The 11,802-nt window shown below is 36.6% G+C and overlaps 1 protein-coding gene across 1 annotated transcript; it reads right to left on the bottom strand.

The window, feature by feature from the left end:
• Nucleotides 1–865: 865 nt before the first annotated feature.
• Nucleotides 866–2,199, bottom strand: LOC103333078 (zinc finger protein STAR3-like). The gene has a single exon (XM_089041701.1). The coding sequence runs from the start codon at nt 2,134–2,136 to the stop codon at nt 1,066–1,068; it is 1,071 nt and encodes a 356-aa protein (XP_088897827.1). The 5' UTR covers nt 2,137–2,199; the 3' UTR covers nt 866–1,065.
• Nucleotides 2,200–11,802: the final 9,603 nt, after the last annotated feature.

Here is an 11,802-nt window from a genome sequence, read left to right as displayed (position 1 = left end):
ACTGTCAACTTTTGTAATTGAAAATCAAACTGCGACGTTTTGAAGTTAATGGAACTGAGCTTTACAAGAACAAAATTCAAGGGCAGACTTGAAATTCCATCTTCAGATCTCCCACATCTATGCATCCATAGGATCAATTTGTCTCATTTCCAAAACCACTTTGTCTCATTTCCAATAGCAAAAGAAAATGGCACTGTATGAGAGAGAGAGAGAGAGAGAGAGAGAGAGAGAGATTGTAATAATAAATAAAACCCAATTGAAAACATCTCAGCTAAAGAGGTTAGGTGCCATGAAAACAAAACCCATGCCTCAATAATGCATTGACCACACCAACAACAACAGACAATCTTTACAGTATTATAAACTCAACTAGAGTCGCATCCATCTCTTTTGTCCTGCCAAGAAACACTTATTAATCACTAAAACACACCAATTCTGTGAAGATGTGGGGATGCATAAATACCTTAAGCACTACCACAACAGAATATTAACTGGTGGAAGAATTGGGCAGAGTCTGAAAGAACCACATTTCTCAGACACAAGTAAAAGACTTCACCTAGCTCAAGTATATCTGGATGGTCTCTCTCTAGTCTCTACCAATTCTAAGTTCCAACGGAAATCGGATACCTGCCTCGTACGCATTTCGTAATCAAAAAATTAGCTCAAATCTTCACTACAAAACCATTGTTGCAGCCATTGCAATCCTTACAATCACCTTAAATTTTTTAGTGTTTTTCACTTGTTCATCTGTGATCCCATTTAAGATACAGTTAATTGGAGATTTGTCACATCATTTAGTAGCTAAAATTTGAAATCAACAACAAATCAAAGGCAGCCTTGCATTGCAAGCACATTAAACCAAGAATTCAAGAAATGGGTTTTATTAATTCAACTTATTATAAACAGCAACAGAGATTTACCATAAAGAAACTTGATAAATCTTTTATCACAAAAATTTATTACATATACAACAACAAATCACAAAAACTCTAAAATCTAAACAAATACAACAACAAATCAAAGAGATATACTAAAAGTAATACCTTATCATCATCATCACCACTGTCACAAGTCCACCAACATATCCTCCAAAAAATACCCATCAATGGAACCAAACCCTCCAAGCAACTCAGAAAATTCGACATCCTCATAAAAATTCGACCCCATTTCCCGTCCTTTAAACGACGTCGTATTCTCCTCCACCTCTTCCTCCTCATCCTCATCCTGATCCATAGCCGCCGCAGCCTTAACACTCTTCTCGTCCTCAACCGCCGGCATGTGCCCTTCAAACAAGGCCATGTGCCCAAACAGCTTGCTCTTCCTCGAGAAGCTCGTGCCGCACGTGCAGCGCCACCGCGCCTCGCCGCAGTGCTTCAGGTGGCTCTTCAAATCCGCCACGACCGAGAAGCTCTTCTTGTTGCAGCGATTGCACGAGTACATCTTCGGGCAGTGGCTTCGCTTGAAATGATTCTTCACGCAGATCACCGATTTCAGCGCACGAAACTTCACGTGCCCCTTGTTCCGGTTGCACCCGATATAAGGGCACGAGAACCGGGTCTTCCGGCTCGGCTCGGGCGGGTTCTTGTCTGGTTTGGCCAAGGCCTCGGGCGTCTTGAACCTGTTCCCGTGGGCCCGCATGTGCATCCTCAAATTCGCGTCTCGCTTGAACCCCTTTCCGCAAATCTCGCAGTAGTGGATGTGCTCCGCCAGCAGCTCCATCGCGTCCACCTCCACGATCTCGCCCTCCGCATCGTCGTTTTGGAAATCGTTCTCTTCCTCTTTCTTGACCTCGTTCTCTTCCTCTTTCTTGACCTCTGTAGCTGCTTCGTTGTTGGCGGCTGGTGTTCGGGTCGGGTCGGATGTGTCTCCCAGGTTCTGAGAGCAGGCCAACAAAGCGGCGCCGTTTGAGATGGTTTCGCGGATCGCAGAGGCGATTCCGGCTGAGACCATGTCCATCTGGTCCTTGCTGATCAGAGCGTTGGCGTTGATCGATTCGGTGAGGAAGCACTGCAGCGAATCCATTCTCGTTCGGACCATCGACAGATTCCGGAGCGGAACTTCCGGGTCCGGGTCTTCAACAGGAGGCGCGACGGAACACACCGCGGGGATGTTAAACAGTTGACCGGCAAACGACATCGTTTAGACGCAGATAGTTTCTTTTTGGTTAACACTCATGTCATGACTGAGTTTGGATTGGCATTGACTTGAAAATAGTAGGCTGTGAATATATATGAGAGAGCACCCGCCAAGGTGGGGCCCACTTTCCAGATGGCAAACGATTGGATCATCTGGGACAGTTGAACGAGGCGGGCATTTCTCCTCCAAGTGGGGTCATGTGGACCCAAAGTGGGCAGTGGCCAATCAGATCTAGTGGACCACCACTATGCAGAGGAGCAAAGTCGTTTCTGTACTGTTTTCGTCAGAGTGCTTCCAGGGTGCTTCCGTTGAAGATTATATAAATGGAGCTGTAAGCAAAGGTCTAGAATTCAGTCAAAAGGGGTTCAATTTTATATGATTCAAGTTCATTGCATCAGGTGAAGAGCTTATTAGCAGCCATGCTCTGGAAGCATTCAGACACAAGTGAATTTGAGTACTCTTACGATTTGTCGCCCACGCACTTGTGATCGTAAGTGTCGAAGCCTTGGTGAGTTAGAACAAAGTTACAGTCTTTTGTTGTAGTATTTATGACTATAAGTGCATTTGGATGAGAGAAAAAAACTCAGAATTTTGACAAAAGTCATAATTTCTATATTTGATATAAACCAATTCCCTTGTTTGGATCTAAAGAACAAAGAAATTTAGAAATTTCATGTGGGAAAAAAACATGGAATTTGGATGTCATAAATTCCAACTTTAAATTATATCTAAATAGTCATCACTTCTAAAATTCTAAGATAATAAACGTTAAATTCCGTGTTTAAATCCATTGGCCAATCAAGAAACTTTATAAATTCTAAAACATTAATTGATATTATTTTAAGTTCCGTAATTTATAAATTCCTTAGAGCATCTACAATTATGCTCTACGTTTTTTAGTTAAAATTTAGCTAAAAAAATATATATGCTATTTTAGGAGCTCTCTATAAATCTTTAACTTCAATCATACTCTATAATTTATGGAGTCATAAATGCTATAACTCTTTTTTTATTTTTTATCAAATAGAAACTTCATTAGATAAACTTCAACAGTATAATAAAAAATATCAATAAGACATCTAAAATACCAATCCCAAGATGGCAACAAACTAACATGCTAAAAACACAACTAACGCGTACAAAAACCGCACTAAACTACTAGCCCACATACCACAATTAACCATCAATAAGCATTAAATTATAAGGAGTCATTAGGAGTCTTTTCTCTTTCCTCAAAGCTTCCTAGAAATCTCCATATTTTAGGAGGTGGATATGGAGCATAGTTTAAGTTGTATTTTTTCAATTCCACCCTAAAATTTGTCTAAGGATGTGGTTTAGGGAGTCCATTGTAGATGCTCTTAGTACTTTTAAATTTTCCCATCTAAACACACGCATTTGGAATTATAGTACTGCTATTGTTTTTTGCCAATGCACGCACATGTGACCGTAAACGTCGACTACTTAGTGAATTAGCACAACATCCAAGCATAAATAAACGTTACCATAACAATCTCAACTGTTAAGTGGTTGAACTTTTGATGGGTACATTTTTCTTTGAATGTGTAGTTCAGATTAGCATCTCACTTCTTAAAATGATAAATTATTTGACAATAAATCACTATCATTGATTGTAATCATGTGATATGCAATGTGGTAAGGCACTACTTATTGATTCTAATCTTGAATAGAAATTTGAAAACGACAATCTTATTTTAGGACATTAATTTTTTTTTGTTATACAATAATGATAGTAATGGGATTGTCAAATGAAGGTGGATTTATAGTTTACATCAATAATAGGAGGGGCAGGAAGCACGTCAACTGATGAGATGAGGAGAAATGGCATTATGGCACGCTAATTTTAAGCCAATAATGCAGCGATCCATCATACTGTGCACGTTAGATTTGAAATAGAAAAATATGACAACAGTTTTAAGTTGGTATTTCGAACTTGAGACATCCTTAATAAAATTGAGACAAATGTCATCAAAGGCCAAATGACACCGCAGCTACTTATTTGGCCATAAAAAAACTATGTTAGCCATTTCGTACGTTAGTTTACTCGTGATTTCATAAATTTTTCTAGGATTATGTTCTAACCATTAATATCAAGATCTGACAATATAGTAACTGTATAAAACAATAAAATCATCCATGCATAGTCATAGATTAACTAAAATCGTACAAGTTTCTGAGCTCGATTTAGTGGTTTGAGCATATGTTTTGTATCTGGAAGGTCAATATAAGATTTATATTTTGGGGAAATGTGATACTACAAGAAAACTTTTTCAGATGTTGATACTACTTTTCTTCATGGCATTGGCTTCAAATCCTTTATGCATTTTGGGGGTTTTCTATTCAATGATTCCACGTATGCCCATTACAAAGGCACAAACACAAATATATATAACCTCACTAGGTCTGGCCCAATAATAATAAATATGTAACCGAACAAAACAAATTGACCCAGTATATAAAAAAAAGGCTAGGACCACCAACTAGTAAAATGCCTCCATGACAACTACCAAAACAGAGGTCTAGAAAGAGACTTCGAGAGACCAACATGCAAGGATGGAGATGAACTCTCAACGTACTCATTTGGTCAAACGATGGATTCAATAATTCGTAACTCCCAAAACCTTGCAGCTCAACCATGATGTGATGGGAGACGAGCAAAGCAGGTTCCGGTGGAGAACTAAGCAGCTAGGGGAGTGTAGAGATTGTGAGAAATGACGAATAGGTGGAGAGATATAGGAGGAGACGAGGGGGAGGGGAGGTGAGAAAGAAAGACAAAACGTTAAACCACCATCAGTGGCATAACTTATTAAGGCGCAATGAGGTGCAACTAAATCTCCCATCGCCTAAAAATCCATAAGAGGTGCTGCATATTGCACCTCTACTCAGCTTTGGAGTTGCAGTGTAGGTGTTCAACGAAATGCCTAAATGAAGTTTTTGTTTTTTGGCCACAACAACTTGTTCATTTGCGCTGCCTTTTTTATTTTTTTAATTATGGCCAAAACGACGTTGTTTTGGACCATGCTTTCAAATAAATAATAAATAAAAAAACATGAAACTTGTTGCCATTTCGTGGGCTTTTAATAGGGCCTCCATAATTCCTTATTTAAATGGGATTGTGAGTTCTTTTTATTTAATTGGGCTTTAATATGGATGCAAATATAATGAGACGTTTTCATGATATGAAATCTCGTCAGCAACAATTGTAGGTTAATTGTAATGTTATTTTTTTCAATTAATTATGAATAACATTAGTATTGTTTAAATTATGAGGATATTTAGTTGTCTATCTTTTTTCTTTTTCTTTTTTGAGCTTTTAGTCTTTAAAAATTGCACATCTGCTGAAAAATTCCTAAGTCCGCCAATGACCACCATGAGAGATGGAGGAGCCATCACAATCTTTGCCTATGTAAAGGAACTCACCCTCATTGTAAACAGGACATGTGTACTTTCACTTTCTCTCAAAGGCTCTCATGCCTTTTGTAAGAGCATTTCCACCGGTGCTCATTTGCCAGGGACAAAAGGAAGTCCAGGCTTGGAACAAGTCCCCCAGCAATGAAAGACAGTCTGGACAAAAATGGGCCCCATTTACTCAGGCCAGCCCAAAGGCAAGAATTGCCTGAGCTGCTGCCTAAGTTTGCTGATCTCATGTTGATGTCAACGTGACGTCAACAACCAATTTAAATACACACAAAAAAAAAGATAAAAATATTCAAAATATTTTTTTTTTCTATAAATACTGAGCCATGTTCTTCACTTCCCACACCAAAACTCCATTCAAATTATTCTCCTCATATCTCAGGTGAATAGTGCTTGCCTTTACTTGCCATGACAATGGGTGGAAAAGCAAAATAAAAAAAGGTAGGGGAGTGTAGCTCAACTATGATGTGATAGGGGACGAGCAAAGCAATTTTGGTGGAGAACTAAGCAATTAGGGGAGTGTAGGAATGGTGAGAAATAAGGAATAGGTGGAGAGATCCAGGAGGAGATGAGAAGAGAGAGAGAGAAGGCGGGAGGGGGTTAGAAGAAAGAAAGATAAAAAGTTGAACCACCATGAGAGATGGAGAAGCCATCACAATCTTTGCCTATTTAAAGGAACTCATCCTCATTGTAAAAGGGACATGATGATGTATTTTCACTTTCTCTCAAAGACTTTCATGCCTCTTGTAAGAGCACTTTCATTGGTGCTCATTTTTCAGGCAAAAAGGAGCCTAGGCTTGGAACAAGGCCACCAACAATGAAAGTCAGTCCAGACAAAAATGGGGCCCACTTACCCAGGCTATCCCAAAGGCAAGAATTGCTCGAGCTACTGTCTAGGTTTTCTTATGTCAATGTGACATCATAGACCAATTTAAATACAAAAACAAAAACAAAAAAAAAATTTTTTAAAAAAATTCTATAAATTCCTAGCCATATTCTTCACTTCCCACACCAAAACTCTATACAAATTCATCTCATCATCATATCTCGTGTAAATAGTGTTTGCCTTTACTTGCCAAGGCAATAGGTGGAAAAGTATAATAAAAAAGGATAGGGGAGTCACTATTCATGTGAAGTGCTCTAACTTGTAAGCCAATTATCATAGTGAAAAATCCAATACAACTCAATGTTACATAACCCAACTTCGTGAACCACGATACATCGTGTGTGTTCTTGGTGTGATAGTACGGTCATATCTTGTTAACCCCAATTTTGGAAATCAATTAAATGATGTATTTATTTTTTATCTAGTTCGTATTAGCTTAGCACTTTTGATTTGGGACTTGACCTAAAATGCATTTAGGTTGCGATTTGCAAATTAAGGTTGGATACGTGCAAATCAAGCTTCGCGAATCAAGATTGGAGATGTGTGATTTGAGATTCAGTGAGGGTGAAGAAGAAGATGACAAACGCCATAGGGAGAGAAAGCCATTAGATAGCGTGGCGAGCTTTAGAGCGGAGGTTTCGTTCTGATATGGCTTCTAGGGGTGGGCACGGTTCGAGTTGGACGGGTTTTTGCCTCAAATTAGAACCTATCCGGTACTATTTATCCGGTTCGGTTCGGTTCGGTTTTAATTAAAAAAATTTCAAAAACTGTCTAGTTCGGGTTGAATCGATTTCGGTCCAGTTCGGTTTTGAACCGGATTATTTTTTAATACAATTCTCAACTGAAATATTATTATTTTTACTTGAAAATTAACAAATTATTCAATTTCATATAAAAATAAATGTTAAAGTTGGAAAAGATAGATACTTTGAAATTGAACTTGGATAAATATTATTTTTTTTTTTTGGTTAAATTAAAAATATAGCATTAAATATAAATATATATTGAAATTATATATTTTTTAATTTGACCGGTTCGGTTTGGCCCGGTCCGGTTTTGAAGACATGGAACCAGATCCAAAATCTGTCCAAACCAATCCATTCGGTTTTTGACCGGTTGTTGACTTTTGGTCAACTTGTTTTTTCTTGTTTGGTTTGGTGTGATTTGGCTCGGATTTCTGATTCGCCAGTTTGAGTGCCCACCCCTAATAGCTTCAGTCAAGAAATGGGCTGCGGAATTACTTTTAGAATGGGCTTTCTTTTAGAATGGACAATCTTCTTTTTATTATTCTATTTGACTATGTTTTATAGAATTTTGGTGCATTCTATATAGCAGTTTGACTAATCTTAATTGGGCCTAATAGAAAGCACTTTGTGTAGTAGTGTTATGGTAATGATTCATTTCTTATAAATACTATCTTAATTGGGCCTAATTGGGCAAAATAAAATATACACATTGTCTGTTGAACTACTTATTTAATATTTATCCTTAAGCCGCAATGGGTTTGTAGCTCAAGTAGTTAAAAGTAGTTATCTTTACATCCGAGGTTATGTTCGAAACCCTTCTCCCCAAATATCACATACATAAAATAATAAATAAATAAAAATATGTCCCTAAGCCCACCATACACGTTACTTGGGTAGAATTTTCTATTTCAAAGCCCTATGCTTCTTTAGGCCCGAATTGGGCCCTTGTCAGGAAGTACAAAATAAACTCGAATCAGGTAGTATATCAAGTCCTTTGAAGAATACTCTAACAATTATATTTCCTGCATCAACCATCAAAATCCACCCTCCCTACCCAAATATATTATGAACAAATAATTTGATGAATTTAATTTTTACTCGATCACATTTAAGTATTGAACTGATTGATATTTCCAATAAGCTCGTGTCTCTTCTGCAACTGTCGTCGTGAGATTTGAAGTCATAACCTCCTCCAATAAAGTGAAGCAACACATATCATTGCATTGGCTTGTATTGCATGTATATACACTTGGATCATGTCTGCTTAAACATTTTTAATATCTAGCTGTAAAAAGGCAATGTTAAACAAAAGATTGGCGTCAAAGAAAAAGAAAACATGAATTAGTCATCATTCAAGTAAAAGAATTAGGTGGTAAGTTTTTTGGCTTCATGTTTTTAAAGTATGACCTAGGGACATATATTATATCTAATTAATTAATTAATTAGCAATTTAGAGATGTTGCTTTTGACAAGCATAAACAATGTTGACTTTAACGCTTCCACCCTTTTTTTTCCACAACGGCTCAAAATTTAGCTAACAGATCAACTAGACCATATGATGTTGATTGTGCCGACACGGCATCCATTATTCTTGTAGTGGTGGAGAAATTAGCTCAATTTAATTAGTGATATTAATAGATCAGTTAACTGTAAACATTACAGTCAAATCCTTGTTAGAAAAGTAATCTTGATTTATATGTTTGCTCAATTTAATTGTGCCATGTTTCTTACTGTTTCTTAAATGGTATTAAAAATTCAATCCAAAAAAAAAAAAAAAAGTGGTATTAAATACATTTTTTAACAACTGAAAATGTTTTTTTTAACAGTATTTGGCAGAAAAACTAAAGTGTTTCTGGGTTATAAAAGTACTTTCTAGAGAAGTGTTTTTCTAGTAAGCATTGGATTTGTAATAAAAATCTCAACGCTTCTAAAAAAGCAATTATAAGCAGAAGGACTTTTTACAAAAACCTGCCTCAAATGAGCCCAATACCTTAGCCAGTGATGTTTTCACTATTAATGAAATCGATAGTTTTGACACCAAAAAAAAAAAAAAGAAAAAAAAAAAAAAAGCTAGGAAATCTATATAGTTCTACATTGCCATCTTTTACATGCATGAGAAATGATCATTGTACGGATATATTTAATTAATTCTAATGATTTCTCACCTAAAAAGATTACCATGATAATTACCGTTAACTGCTGTTGTTATTATGTTGACATTAATATATAGATATCTTGAAGGCTAAGGCAGAAGCTAGAAGGCTAGGGTGAGTCATATTAATCTACCAAGTGTACTCCTCGTACGTATTCAATTAGGAAAATAGATACAGGATTATGCATTAATTAATGAGATTTAATTCAAGTACAAAATCTTTTCAAACCTAACTCTGATGGGAGACCATGGTCATATGCTTTAGGTGATACAAGGAGTTACATGCAATACTTTATGCATATTTGTTTATCTTGGCGCATTCACTCAAGACTTTCTATGCAAATATGAAACTAAAGCTTATGGCATATATATACATATACAGTTCTTCTTCTATACGGACATCCGAACGTTATTATAATACAAACGTTATTGTAAATGGGGAAGAAAGTAAGAAGGGTAGTAGAAAATACATGACGTGCGGTAATAACATCCGGACGTCTTTAACTTCAAGCTTAACTTTAAGGGTGAGTTCTTAACAAAATTCCTAGAAGTAATCAATGCATACATTTCAATCTATGTCGGGCAAAATGTTAGAAGACTGTCTTCGAAATTGTGTGCAAGTTAATCGTGTTGTGTTCCAATTGATCCAAATATATTGTGAACTGAAAACTATATGTTTCACTCTTTCAAAATGAAACTTGGCATCTTGAATCTTGAGTAATGTGCTAGTGTTTACGAGTCTGGATCAAATACTGGTCAACCCTTAACCTACTAACTTCGTGTAAATTAATATGAAACGGACCCTTGATAACACCAATTTGATCGAATATTATTGATTGATAGTCTCGGCCCCTACAAAATGTCAAATTTTGGCTTCAGCAATTTAGCCCCCATCCCATCAAGCCCTAGTCCGCTACTACTATTACTTTCGAGTTGTGTTATCATGCCATTTTAAAAAACACCACACCCCTGAATCTATTGGAATTTGAAAGGGTGACAACTTGTTAAGAATAGCATTCTCAAAACAAAAATAATAAATTCGGTTTTACCTCTTCAAACTAATTATTTATCACTTGCAGTCCATCATTTTATTTTTCTATAAATAAAATCCGATGACTAGAAATCAACTCATCAATTTTTATAAGTAGGGTTTAGCTAGCTCCAATCGCCATCCCTATCAAAAGACAAAATATATACATAGTCCTGGGTATGTAAGCCAATGAAACCTTGGAGTTATGGTAGCAGTCTGTCCAATATCATAATTCCGAAAACTCTTTTGTGCCCCGGAAGTCCTAACCACTGGGGTCCCTCTCTTAATTATCATTTGAGATTCCCTGAATTATCGTCACTCCCTTGACTTAACATCTTGGTCAAACTTTCTCTTCTATCTCTCTCTATTAAAAGATAAATTGCCTAAAAAAGAACTTCTGTGTTGAAAACAAGAAGGAAAACTGAGATCAGATTCCTAGCTATACAAGAGTGGTTGAAGGTGGCTCAGTTCGAAATTTTAGGTCAATCTCTAGCTTTATCTTAACGTATTAGGACAAGTTCACAAATTGCATTTCAAATGCATGGAATTAAGCTATGAAAAATGTATGTTTCTCTGCACGGTCTTCATCCTTTTCCTTGTAATCTTCTATTGATGGGAGAGAAATCATGGAATGTTGGCCCTTTTTTCCTTTTTTCTAACCGATGGGATGTGTGACAAGACTCGTAAAAAATGAAATTTACATCCAATATCGGGTTGGGGTGACATAAAGTTAGACTTTAGGTCCCAATTAATCATTTGAAAAGTACATTACATTCCTATAGTTTGTAAGTATTTAATTTCACATTTCTAACCTTTTTCTTTTAAAATGCAGTGGAAAAACACAATGGCAACACTACCACTATAATGTGATATGTAAGTATTTGACCCCAAAAAAGAAGAAAAAAAGAAGTGATATGTATCTTATCCGTGACAACATAATTTGATCACCGCAAAACTTTGGTCTTTACTAGCATTAGCTACCGATTCAACAATGGCTAATATCGTATAGTCCAAACCAAACAAAAAGAAATGCCTCTCATTTCCTTTACAAAAAAAAGGGCATGAATATGAAGGGGAAAAAAAAAGGAGAATTAAAAAGCCCTCTTGTAATCTTTAAAAGAACTAAACATGTTTAATTTTGTTGGACATGCCTAAGCCTAATTAATTTGTCGGCGCACCCGAGCAGTACCCCACACGTCTGAACACCCACACAATGTATTTCTGACAGTTTCCACAACACCATGGATGGGTGCTGTTTGTGGTTGTGGTTTTTTTTTTTTTTTTTTTTTTTTTACCGGATAAAATTAGAAGTTTGTTGGTTCTAAATAGAATGAATCTTTCTGAAATATGTAGGGTCACACTATAATAAACTCACACTTCAACTGGTGGCTGTACAATTGGTGTACCCATCTGGTCT

The sequence above is a fragment of the Prunus mume genome, linkage group LG1 (genome assembly GCF_029339155.1).
Source record: "Prunus mume cultivar Tortuosa linkage group LG1, ASM2933915v1, whole genome shotgun sequence".
NCBI lineage: Eukaryota > Viridiplantae > Streptophyta > Magnoliopsida > Rosales > Rosaceae > Prunus > Prunus mume.
The sequence above is the reverse complement of the archived record's forward strand: the minus strand, read 5'-3'. Positions and strand labels throughout refer to the sequence as shown.

Bases quoted from the DNA above. Each gene is read 5' to 3' on its own strand.
- LOC103333078 (XM_089041701.1), bottom strand. From the start codon at position 2,136: ATGTCGTTTGCCGGTCAACTGTTTAACATCCCCGCGGTGTGTTCCGTC.